The sequence below is a fragment of the Leuresthes tenuis genome, unplaced genomic scaffold (assembly GCF_036924035.1).
Source record: "Leuresthes tenuis unplaced genomic scaffold, fLeuTen1.0.hap1 SCAF_5, whole genome shotgun sequence".
Classification (NCBI taxonomy): Eukaryota; Metazoa; Chordata; class Actinopteri; order Atheriniformes; family Atherinopsidae; genus Leuresthes; species Leuresthes tenuis.
Genome location: NW_027325359.1, coordinates 32,166,948 through 32,180,329, shown reverse-complemented (window position 1 = coordinate 32,180,329; position 13,382 = coordinate 32,166,948). Strand labels below are relative to the sequence as shown.

The 13,382-nt window shown below is 40.2% G+C and overlaps 1 protein-coding gene across 1 annotated transcript; it reads left to right on the top strand.

Moving 5' to 3' along the window:
- Positions 1–2,898: 2,898 nt before the first annotated feature.
- On the top strand, positions 2,899–12,867 carry LOC140306701 (C-signal). Its single transcript, XM_072385298.1, has 6 exons — positions 2,899–3,154; positions 3,349–3,400; positions 4,609–4,796; positions 7,172–7,345; positions 11,572–11,682; positions 12,157–12,867. Exons 1-6 carry the CDS (start codon positions 3,002–3,004, stop codon positions 12,268–12,270), a joined length of 792 nt encoding a protein of 263 aa, XP_072241399.1. The 5' UTR covers positions 2,899–3,001; the 3' UTR covers positions 12,271–12,867.
- Positions 12,868–13,382: the final 515 nt, after the last annotated feature.

Here is a 13,382-nt window from a genome sequence, read left to right as displayed (position 1 = left end):
CTGGTCTCTCTTAAGTCTTGATTATCAGTTTGTCTTCAGTTTCTTCACTTCTCAAGTGAAGTGTTGTTGTGAAAGTGTCGCTTGTTTTGGATAAAAAAATGAGAAATAAGAAATGTGTGTGTGGTATATTAAGTTAGCCGTTTGCCCTCTGCTGTCACTGCCAGCGCCCTTCTGAACAGCCAATCAGAATTAGCCCTTTCACCGAGAGACGCAATGCTGATTCAGCGTGAAAAAGCATCAATGGAGTCGGACGATGCCAACAGTAACAAGCACACTGAGAATTACAAGAGAGACACTCCAGGCATGTCCAATGGCTGATAGCTGAGAGCCTTAGAATAAAATAAACAGCAGTAACAACAAATGAAAGCTACACCGGAAGGTCAAAGTCAGTTCACTTTAGGCCTTTTTACACTGGCTTCGAGTCTTTAATCAGCATTCAGATGACTCTGCAATCATCAGTATTTACCAGCTCCGGCTCTGATCAACCTTCGTGTGCATTTGCAGAAAAACTGGCTACATTAAAACAGCATGTCCCTCTGCACTGATTACTGGACACGTTATCTGCTATCTAAGCCATTACCTGAGTTTTGACTGATCTGTTGAGACAATACCACATTATCATCCCTGTTTAGCCAAGACAGAAAATGCTCTCCAGCTCGACGAGCACATATCTGCACCACACATTGTCCCAGCTCATCATTTGCACTGTGTGTTTGGCAGCAAACCAATGTGTCTGTAAATGGAGGCACAGCAGCCAAATTCCAAATTAAGTGACCTGGAGCAGACCTGGGATATTTGCTGCTCCCAAGCACCAGGAGCTTAAAGAAAATCTGGACTTAGGGGGCTGCCAGAGAAACCATCTGTGTGCTGTGACTGCATAAACTCCATCAGCTGTGCTGTCACCCTAATCTCTGCACCTCCATCTTTGCTTCAATGTTTGAAAACAGACTGAATGCAAACAGTGAATTGCCTCTCTTCTTCGCATTCTCTTTGCATCCATAATCACAAAAGTCAGCTTCTTATTTTGTCAAGTAATATAATAAAGATAAAATATTAAAGGAAACACATGAAGCATTAAAGACTCATATACACTCACCGGCCACTTTATTAAATGCTAGTAAAAGGTTGGACCCCTTTTTGCCTTCATAACTTCCTTAATTCTCTCCTTAATTCTCCAGTGTTTCCTTAATTATCGTAGGATATACCGGACCAACCTTAATGAGAGAAAGGAAATAATTCTGTCCCACAGTATTTACAGCAATGCTCAATTATTTTCATCCAGTCGTACTAACTGTGACTCATGTGGATAAATATGAAAAGAGCAGGATGACTCTGAGCAGCCTCTAACAACAATATATTTCACTTTTCTTGCTTACTTTTTCAGTCACAAACGTTGATAATAAAGTAACATTCTATATATCTTTGAATATGATATCTATACCTGACATAACACTTGTGTGGCAACATAAAAAGATTACAATATAAAAAGTGTCCAAAGCAGTTCTCCTAAGTACTATTGATTACCAGCTTTCCTGATGTCTTTCGCAAGTTTGAGGAAAATAGCTTCAGGAAAGACAATAGGAGGTCATTTATTTGATTTGACTGGACTCCAGTCAGTCAAACAGAGACGCATCTTGTTGAGGACGAGGCTAATGTCATTTTCAGTGTTGGTCATCTTACTTTAAAAAAGTAATTAGTTACAGTTACAAATGACTTCTCCCAAAAAGTAATTGAGTTAGTAACTCAGTTACCTTATTGTAAGAGTAATTAGTTACTCAGCAAAGTGACTGGGACGTTATTTTTCATGTTCTATAACATCTTTAACATCAAAGATGTTTATATTAACTGATTGAAGAATAAAAACACTATAAACAGTATTTTAGAACATTTGGTAATTATTTGAACTCAATAGACTGCAGCCTGTCATGTGACATGCACAAAAATAAAAAGATATAAAAAATACATATTGAAGATTAAATTCAAGTGCAAAATTAAGAAACACATGTAAACTTGGGTAAAAAGAAAGAAGTGGTGCAAATCTCTGTAACTGTATTTTAGGCCAGCTGCACAATAAACAGAACACTGTGTTTATATATCTGGGCTCAGGGTTGGGTTAGCAGCAGCAGCAACAAGTGTCATGTCAGCATGTGTTGATGTGAGCTGCTTCATATGAGATTTGAGTTGCTTGAGGCAGACATGGATAAAGTATTTTTCCTGGGCGTAGCTGCATGTTACAGAAACATTCCTGCCCTTAATTAAATGAGCAGAAGTAGTGCCGGTCCTTCCAGTGTCAAGGTAATAAATCCCACATATTTATTTCCTACTGTTCAACCACCTCTGCATCTCCCTGGACACTACCCAGATTATTATTTACACCTACATAGGTACTTCACTTCAATTTGTTCTTCTTCTTTAATCCACTTATGCCCACATTTATCTGTAGTAAGTCTCCATTTCATGTTTGTGGTCTATATTTAAGGTTATAACGCTGCACATTTACTTTAATTTTATTTGTTTATTAGATACTTATCTTTGAACTAATAACTAGTAAACAGACACGCACACACTACTAATAAATCAACTAAACATTTGTTTTTCTCGAAAAGGGCAGTTTCGTTAACAGTTTGGCTGGTTTGTGCGCAATGAATTATGGGAGAGTTTTACGAAAAGATCCGAGTCAAAAATGTTTAAAACACCTTCAAGCGTTTGCTCAACTTTCTTGTCACTTTGTGCCAGTTTAACCTCGATTAATCAGATTACATGTGAAAAAATGTGGTTTTGAATGCTCTACTTCAGTTCTATTTCGGCCTCTGTTGTCGAAACTGCTCTCTATTCGACCATCTTCGTCGTGTAAAGTCTCTGGATCGTTTGGTTTCAGTGGAGCAATCCTCCCCCCTGCCGGAGGAGCGGCGTGACAACCGCCGCAGATTAGCCAGAAAAATCATTTCCGTAAGCTCACACACCGGACCGTAGAGTAACATAGCGACAGACATTTTCAACGATGAGCGGAGCCGTGAATTTCAGAACCTGCGGCTCGGTGCTGGTAACTGGAGCCAGCCGCGGGCTCGGGCTGCAGATAGTCGACAGTCTTGCGAGTGAAGGTTTTTCACCCGGCAAGATTATAGCCACGACCAGAAACCCCGACACCGCACAGGTAACCACCGATTCGTTCAGATACTTGCACTGAATTGTCTTTATTATACAAGCGTTATCTAACGCAGAGTCGACTTAAGTAACGGAAAAGCTGCGCGAAGCAGACACAATAATAAATGTCACCACCAGAGGTCGCCATTGCTCGCTCAGTTGTGTCTCACTAAGTAATGACAGTTTTGTCCTTTTGACCTACAGAAACTTCAGGAACTGGCAAAGAAGCATTCCCACATCCACATACTAACTCTGGGTAAGACCGAGAGGAGCAGTGTTGGTGTTTGTAAGCAAATAATGACTTTTCATATGCCAGAAATACATGGAAAACGCACAAAACATTGAACAAAACAACCATGAAAAGATGAACAAATGACCGCAGTGATAGAGAATGTCAACAAAGTTATGGATTATGTCCCATAGGAACACAACAAGGCAGTGAAACAACCAAAATGTCACCTAAAAAAACCCTAACATGAAAAAAGGAGTGGCAATATAACAACAAGGTACAAAATATAACTGGAGATTAACAACAATCACAAAATGATTGTGCGTCGTTTGTGGTTGTTTTGTGTGTGGATGGGTGTGTGTGTGTCTAAGACTGAATTCAGAAACAACCCAAATGTGACAGAATTATCTAAAAGACACTAAATGGGCCCAGAAATCAAACCAAAGCTGAGACATGTACAGCAAAAAGCTGTAAAATGATCAAAGTGAAACACCTTTAAGAGAATTACTGTTATAGTGGTTATAATGAGATGAACAGGGACCAAAATAAGATAAAATGTTCTATTAATGAAAAAAAATAACCAAGATATGACTCAGATACAACAAATATGCCAAATATGGCACCTAAGATAAAAAAAAAACACCCAAAAAATTCAAAATTACACAGTGAGACTGAAGGATTTAATGCAGACAATCACATTGAGACGCAAAAAAAAGAAGAAAAACCCACCAAAGCCAGATGTGTAATGATAAAAATAAGACGGTGACCCAAAGGCCTGCAAACAGAGGCTAAATAACTGCAATGACACACAAGACAACTATAAATTCCACCTACATGGTGGTCGTAGTTGTGTTGAGTCCTTTGTCTGTATGGGTGGTTTGGGACCAATTCCAATTCTCTTCTTTTAACCCTATTCTTGGTTTTTAAGTGCCCTTGATTGTGTAGTGGAGATACTATGGCTATCAGTTTAAATTTTCACCTTGTGGAGTCTAAAAACATGTGTTTGGAAGGCTTGATGGCCACTTTATTTTGACACCATCCCTATCCCGCACCAGCATAGAAATACTAAAACTGAACGTTAAGACAAATGAGATGATTTGAAACTGGCCTTAGTCCTCAGTAGGTAGAGTGCGCGCCTCATCCAAATTTCGTTTCATGACTTGCAATGCCTGGAAACACAAAGCCATTTCAGCTTTGATCAGCTTATGTTGCAGTTTGTTGTGTTTCTTGTGCAGATGTTGTGAGTCAGGAGAGCATAGAGAAGTGTGCAGAGGAGGTGGGCCGGCTGGTACAAGAAGACGGTCTGAACTGCCTGATCAACAATGCAGGGATCAACGTGATGGCCGACTACCATTCTGTTACCGCAGAGAAGATGATAGAAAACTTCCACACCAATGCTGTCGCTCCTCTAATGATCACCAAGGTAACCTGTTGTTTCACAGTTTGGGAACTTTTAAACTTTCAGTTGTCATGCTTCTGTTTTCCTGAGTCATCGGGGGCGGGTGGTTTAATTCTGTGAAACTAACTCAAAACGACGACCTTGAAACACAGACGTAACAAAATCTCAGAGCCTTGAACAGACTGCGTGTGATAAATATTCATCAGAACTTTTGGTTTTGTTTGGCCTCAGAGTGTGGGACGCTACAGAGCAGCGCCCAGTGCTTTCACAAATTTCAGCACTAATCAAAAGACTGTCAGCAAGGCAGATTCTCGCTGACACAAAGTTTAAAGGACAGTTTTTATAACTGCAAGGTCACACTGCTGTACAAAGCTCTTCTGTTTGGACTTTGAACAGTGCATCATGCCGAGCAGAAAGCTGCTACTCCCCTGTTGCCATGAGCTTTAAAACTCCCAGAGAAGATAGAAGTTACAAAAAACTAAACAGGGAACATCTGTGATCAATGTTCCAAACTAAAAGATCAAATCTTTAATGAGTTCAGCCTTAATAAAAGTGCTCATTCTTCTTCTCCTCGTGTGAACAGCTTTAAGAAAGTCATGATGATTCTTTAACATTTAACTTCAATAACTAAATGATTTTTCAGAAAATAACTGGCAGATTTAATGAGCACTGTGGTGTTTTCTGCCTGTTTACTAGAGATGTCAGTTAGTCATGTGAATAAGGAGTGAAACTATCTGTGTTATTGTATATAGAACAAAAACGAAGTGTGTGGAAAAACTAATTGAACCCTTACAGCTTCCACAGGAGTTAAAGAGGCTAAGCAGCAGCCAGGTGCTGCTGATCAATGATTAACTGATCATCAGTCAGAGTGAGCAGCTCTATAAAAGCAGAAGTTCTGTCAGTTTTCAGGTGTGTGTTAACACGATGCCAAGGAGGAAAGACATCAGCAATGATCTCAGAGAAGCAGCTGCCCATTAATCTGGGAAGGGTTATAAGGCCATTTCCAAACTATCTGGAGTCCATCATTCTACAGAGAGAAAGATGGAAGGGCTGCAGGAGAAAGCCTCTTCTCTCTAAAAAGAACATGGCAGCACAGCTTAGGTTTGCAAAGCTGCATCTGAACAAAGCTCAAGACTTCTGGAACAATGTCCTTTGGACAGACCAGACCAAAGTGGAGATGTTTGCTCATAATGCACAGCAGCACGTTTGGAGGAAACCAAACACAGCATGTCAGCACAAACACCTCATACCAGCTGTCAAGCACGGTGGTGGAGGGCTGATGATCTGGGCTGGTTCTGCAGCCACAGGACCTGGGCACCTTGCAGTCATTGAGTCCACCATGAACTCCTCTGGATACCAAAGTATTCTAGAGTCAAATGTGAGGCCATCTGTCCCACAGCTAAAGCTGGGCTGAAACTGGCTCATCAACAGGACAAAGATCCCAAACACAGCAGCAGATCTACAGCAGAATGTGTGAAAAAGAAAAGAATCAAGGTGTTGCAATGGTCCAGTCAGAGTCCAGACCTCAGCCTGACTGAAATGCTGTGGTGGGACCTTAAGAGAGCTGTGCAGAAACCAATGCTGCAAACCTCAATGAGCTGAAGCAACGCTGGAAAGAAGAGTGGACCAAGATTCCTCCATGAGAGAGACTGATAACGTCCCACAGGAAACCATTACTGAAACTTACTGATGTTGGATCAGGGGGTTCACTTAGTTTTTCACACACTGCAATGCATTCAACTTAACTGTAGTTGAATAATTACACAGTGGAATATGTCTTGTATTGTGTGTCATGGGGTTGTATTAATCTTCTATAAAACTTAATATGGACCTACTCAGGCTTGGGGGACTGGAGCCCATTCCAGCTACCACCAGACATGATGCAGGGTTCACCCTGGACAGTTAGCCAGTGTATCACAGGGCAAATACAGAGACAGATGAGACAAACAACAATGCTCACCCCTACGTACATTTTAAAATCACCAATAAACCTAACATGCATGTCTGTCGTGAAAGAAAGCTGGAGAGAGTGTGTAAACTCTGTGCAGTAACGTTGCTTTGAGGCTTTGAACCACCTGCTGATTGGTGTTCAATAACACACAGTTTAAACCAAATAAACAAAAACTGCAAACTAAAACTGCACCCTCAGATGCATTTCCTCTTTTTAAGAAAGATGCATGAAGGATTCCAGCAATTTCTCTGTAGGATTTACGTATAGCCAGCAGGGGGCAGCACTAACACACAATGTGAAGAGGCACTGACTGTGAAGCTCATCTTTCATAAATGTAACTTGAAGTATAATAAATTAGAGGTGACGACAATATTGGTACAGTAAATGTCAGAAAGTAAGTGTCAGAAAGTAAATCATGAGAGTTGTATCATCTTTCTGCCCCTGTCAGGCCTTTCTCCCTCTGCTGAAGCGAGCTGCATCCAAAGGAGGAGCTGGCAGCTCAGGGACTATGGGAATCCAGAGGGCAGCCGTGATTAACATGACCTCCCTGCTGGGCTCCGTGGAGCTCAACTGGGGTGAGAGGGCCAACAATTTCAAATGGTATCCCTACAGGATATCCAAGGTATTGTTGCTGTGGGATGAAAACATTGACTGAGCTTATAGTTAGCTTACAGTGACTTTATGGGTTAAGCTTGCACTCTCAACTTTTCTGAAGAAATTTAACCAAATGAGGAGAAACTGTTTATCTGTTTGACTTTTAGGCTTTCAAAGCAAAAACCTATTGACCCCAGCTGTGTTTATATAGATGAATGAAGGATGATCAAGATAATCTTTCATAAAGTGATAGTTCTGACAGGCAAAGGAAGAAACATGAGACTCACTAATCAGCTCTTCAAAAAGTAAATGAAAAGTGTCGCATCAAGGACGAAGTCATCTTACGTTCTGAATATCAGGCAAAAATATGCCAATTAGGCCACGCTGTGAGTGATTTCAAGCTGCAAAGCCTCTGTTCAGCTTCAGTGAAACTCAAAAGCAAACATTTATCCTCCATTATCCCCAGGGGGAAGTTAACAGGACCGATTTATTTCTTTGAGCGGATGATATGATAAAAGGATATGTCAGAAAGGCCATAGGATCGAGAGCTACCCTCTCACACCCAAACAAACCATTTAGCTTTGATAATTCAATTCAATTCAATTCAATTCAATTTTATTTATATAGCGCCAGATTACAACAATTGTCATCTCAAGGCACTTAAATAATATTGTCCAATTCAAGCCAATTGGAATTCAATTCATTGTAATCATAATCCAATTAATTCATATAGAGCCAATTAAAAAAATTAATATCCTAGCTAAGGAAACCAACAGATTGCACCGAAACTTGTCTTCAGTCCAATCTCCCGTCCTGAGCCTGAGGGACTGTGGAAAGGAACGACTCCCTTTAACAGGAAGAAACCTCTGGCAGAACCAGAACCAGGAAGGGTGACCATCCACCTCGACCAGCTGGAGTTTGAGAAGACAGAAAAGAGGGAAAAGAGGGGGGAAAAACACCATAACACCATTCAAAGGATATCTGTTGGAACAGGGAAACATAAGTTAATAACCACAATAATGTCACATGTACATAAAATCAATTGAGAAATTAAACAGGAGGAAAAAGAGAGCAAAGTGAGGAAAGGTGTGACAGATGAGGCCCCCCAGCAGTCTAAGCCTATAGCAGCTTAACTATGAGATGTTTCAGGATTACCTGAGCCATCCCTAACTATAAGCTTTATCAAAAAGGAAAGTTTTAAGCCTAATCTTAAAAGTGGAAAGGGTGTCTGCTTCCCGGACATTTACTGGCAGCTTATTCCACAAGAGAGGGGCCTGATAACTGAAGGCTCTACCTCCCATTCTACTTTTAGAAACTCTGGGAACAACAAGTAAACCTGCAGTTTGGGAGCGAAGTGCTCTGTTAGGAAAATACCTTACAATGAGATCTTTAAGATATGATGGAGCTCGGTCATTAAGAGCTTTATATGTGAGGAGAAGAATCTTAAATTCTATTCTGAATTTAACAGGGAGCCAATGAAGAGAAGCTAAAACTGGAGAAACATGATCTCTCCTGTTAGTTCTCATCAGATCAGCTGGAGGCTTTTCAGAGAATATGTGGGACAGCCCAAAAATAAGGAATTACAGTAGTCCAATCTTGAAGTAACAAATGCATGAACTAGTTTCTCTGCATCACCCTGAGACAGGATGTTCCTGATTTTAGCAATATTACGAAGGTGACAGAAGGCAGTCCTAGAAACCAGTTTTATATGTGCGTCAAATGATAAATTCTGGTCAAAAATAACTCCAAGGTTCCTCACTGTAGAACTAGAAGCCAAGGAAATACCATCTAGAGTAACTATATAACTAGACAATTTCTCCCTGAAGCGCTCAGGTCCAAAGAGAACAACTTCAGTTTTGTCTGAATTTAAAAGCAGACAGTTCTGAGTCATCCAGGTCTTTATGTCTTTAAGACATGCTTGTAGTCTGACCAACCTGTTGGTTTCATCTGGTTTCATAGATAAGTACAGCTGAGTATCATCAGCATAACAATGGAAATTTATGCCATGCTGTCTGATAATGTTACCTAATGGAAGCATGTATAAAGTAAAAAGAATCGGTCCAAGCACAGAACCCTGAGGAACTCCATGACTTACTCCAACGTGTGAGGAAGATTCTTCATTTACAAGAACAAACTGGAATCTATCAGATAAATATGACTTAAACCAGCCTAATGCAGTTCCTTTAATCCCAATAACATGTTCAAGTCTCTGTAACAGAATGCTGTGATTGATCGTATCAAATGCAGCACTGAGATCCAACAGGACAAGCATAGAAACAAGTCCGCTATCAGAGGCTAACAGGAGATCATTGGTAACTTTCACCAGTGCCGTTTCTGTGCTATGATGCACTCTGAATCCTGACTGAAACTCTTCGAACAGATTATTTCTATGTAAATGATCACAAAGTTGAACTGCAACTATTTTTTCAAGAACTTCAGACAAAAAACGGAGATTGGATATAGGTCGATAATTAGCCAACACTTCTGAATCAAGAGTAGGTTTTTTAAGTAAAGGTTTAATTACAGCAACCTTAAAAGTCTGAGGTACATATCCTATCAACAAAGACCGATTGATCATATCCAATATGGAAGTGTCAATTAAGGGGAAAAACTCCTTGAACATTCTGGTTGGGATTGGGTCTAACATACAAGTTGATGGTTTAGAAGAGACTATTGCTGTTGTTAGCTCAGAAAGATCAACTGGACAGAAGCTGTCTAAATACAATTCAGGTTCTAAAGATACTTCTAAAGCTGCTCTACTTGATGATACATCAGTGATAATAATAGGAAGGATTCCATTAATCTTCTCTCTGATAGAAACAATTTTATTGATGAAGAATCTCATGAAATCATCACTGCTGAGAGTTAAAGGAATACATGGCTCAACAGAGCTCGGACTCTTTGTCAGCCTGGCAACAGCGCTGAAAAGAAACCTGGGATTATTCTTATTCTCTTCTATCAATAATGAATAATAAACAGTTCTAGCTTTACGAAGTGCTTTCTTATACGTTATTAAACTATCTTTCCAGACTAATTGAGACTCTTCTAAATTAGAGGAACGCCACTGTCTCTCCAGCTTTCTTGCAGTCTGCTTTAACGCACGCAGCTGTGAATTATACCAAGGAGCCAACCTCTTCTGACTGATTACCTTCCTTTTCAGAAGGGCAACATTGTCCAGCATTGAAGCTATAGTGCTGTCAACAAGAGAGTCAAGTTCTACTGGAGTAAAATTTAGGTAGCCGTCCTCTGTCATATTTGCACATGGCAGTGAAGAAAAGGATGATGAAATCAACTCTTTAAATCTGGTTACAGCATTCTCTGACAGACACCTTCTATATGTAGAATTCTTCTCAGAAACCGTGTAGTCAAGTAATGTAAATTCAAAAGTTATTAAAAAATGGTCAGACAAGACAGAGTTATGAGGGAACACTGTTAACTGTTCACTCTCAATGCCATAAGTCAGCACAAGGTCAAGGGTGTGATTAAGGCAGTGAGTAGGTCTGTGAACACTTTGAGAAAATCCAATAGAGTCTAATATAGAATTAAAGTTAATATTTAGGCTGTCATTTTCAACATCTACATGAATATTAAAGTCACCCACTACAATGACTTTATCTGTACTCAGCACTAACTGTGATAAAAACTCTGAGAATTCAGAGAGAAACTCAGAATAAGGGCCAGGTGGACGATACACAACAACAAACACAAGAGGGTTTGTGATTTCCACTTTGGGTGGGAAAAACTGAGAATCAGAGATTCAAAAGAGCTAAAACTAATCTTGGGTCTAGGACTGATTAGTAACCCTGATCTGAAGATAGCTGCCACTCCTCCTCCTCTGCCTGTGGTTCGAGGAACGTGAACAATAACAATAATAATAATGATAATAACAGGTGTACCAGGATGAGATGCAGCTTTGTTGCTTCAGTTCTTCACCATATTTACTTAGTATGTTGGTTTTAAAGTTTTCCCTCAGTGCAGCTGTTCCACACAGCGACTCCTTTCACTGTAATACGGTGGTGCTTAGTCCTGACAGCCGGTTTGTTGGACATGATTCATGGTTCATGATGTTTTTGTCTTGTTTAGAACTAATTCTGAATATTGACGGTTAGTGATTGGTTTCTAACTGAGATCATGAGATTTTTTTAGATCTACATAATTTGCGTGTAATGTGATTTTTATTTTTTTTTAAATGAAAATGCTTTTCGGGGGTTGAAAGGTAAATAGTGTCTTAAGGTAACCTGCTGCTCATTTCAGAGCGCCTTAAACATGGTTACCCGCTGTTTGGCCGTTGACCTGGAGCCTGATGGAATTCTCTGCATGGGTATACACCCCGGCTGGGTCCGTACTGACATGGGGGGTTCTCAGGTAAGATCCCACTCGCCATCACAGTCTTTATGGGGTGCTCCCTAACACAGGAAGCTGCATTTCAGTCGTACTATCCATCCATCCATTTTCTATGCCCAATTAATCAGGTTGCAGGGGGGGCTGGAGCCTCTCCCACCTGTCATTGGGCGAGTCAGGTTGCCGGTCCATCACAGAGACAAATGACCACACACGCTCACACCAAGGGGACAATTTAGAGACACAAAGTAACCTAACATGCATGCTTTTGGATGGTGGGAGGAAGTAGTACCCAGAGTACCCAGAGAGAACCCACGCGTACATGGGGAGAACATGCAAACTCAACAGAAATGCCCCTGCCGGGAATCAAACCTGGAACCCTCTCGCTGTGAGGCGACGCTGCTAACTACCACACCACCGTGCAGCTCTCAGTCTTACTAAAAGTGGGAAAATGTACCTTCTGTATGAAAATGTGATCCAGATCTGCTTTGTTTCCAGGCTCCGCTGAGTCCCGAGGAGAGCACATCCTCTGTCTTATCTGTGATTGGTGGGCTGACTGAAAAGGATCATGGGTCATTTCTGAACTTTACAGGAGAGCAGTTGCCATGGTGACTTGGTCATCGCCACAGTAAGAAGTCAGATGACTATGAGAACTATTAGCTGATCCAAAAGGTAATGTAACTTTTGCTAATTAGCTTTAAAAATATGACTGTCAATGTCTTATTCCAAATATTCAAGAGCAATAAATTAGCAAAGTAAATACATTGATGTAGGATGCTGTGCAGCTTATTTTTTCTTCTACTCATTAGCTTTGATAAGTTTGTTCTCTGCTTATTAATGCCACAGAGGAAACATTTCCTAATCTGCATTTGAAAGGTGTAAAAAGATTGTGAGCCTTTGGACCGTCTGAAAGTAAAAAATGAGTTTGATTCAGTCTGTCGTTAAAAGAAAAACATTCCTGGAAATGTGTTGTTCAGGCTTGTGTGTATCTGTTGAGTCTTTGCATGGCTCATTCTTTGCTGCAAGTTTCAAAGAAACTTCTGGGTTATTCCAGATTTTCTTCACATGATTCTAAGCGTGAGAATGAGTCACAAATACTTCGGAAATGACCCCAAACTTTGTAAAAATTGTCGATTTACACAAGGATTATTACACAGAAACTGAATGTAGATTAAGAAGTTGATTTGTGTGTAAGGCAGGGCTGCACGATATTCAGAAAAATACAGTGTGGGATTGTGTTGAGTACTACAATAATATGCCTTGTGTTGCATATATTCACAATATTTCAGTACATGGTGTTTTAACGAGGGCTGCTTTCCACTTCTGCTTCAGTGCAGAAAAACAGCAGAGGAATGTAGCTCTCATTAATATGCCTGTGATTATCCGAATGTTTCGAGGCACAAGCTGTATTTTCCAGTATTGGTATTGCACGTTTATCTTGCTATGACAGTAGCTCTGGTGTAAATGATGTAGAAGTGTCGAGATGATGTGGTTTCTGTTTTTTTTTAATTGTTTCAATCTTAGAGTGAAAAGCAACAAGTATGATTATAGCCTGATTTATGTTCTCTGTTAAAAATGCACTAATTTACCATGATGGTGAATGTTTAAAGAATTCCTGTAAAACAATAATAAAAGTTTGATTCCCTGTAAAAGAGTTTTTCTTTGAGGTACTAATGATTTTCAGCCAAGTTTTTCAAGCTTTACACTCACTGGCCACTTTATTA

Excerpts from the sequence above, each read along its gene's own strand:
- LOC140306701 (XM_072385298.1), top strand. The coding sequence starts at position 3,002 with ATGAGCGGAGCCGTGAATTTCAGAACCTGCGGCTCGGTGCTGGTAACT. Across the intron at positions 3,155-3,348 it reads GAAACCCCGACACCGCACAG|AAACTTCAGGAACTGGCAAA; the intron begins GTAACCACCGAT and ends TTTGACCTACAG. Across the intron at positions 3,401-4,608 it reads CATCCACATACTAACTCTGG|ATGTTGTGAGTCAGGAGAGC; the intron begins GTAAGACCGAGA and ends TTTCTTGTGCAG.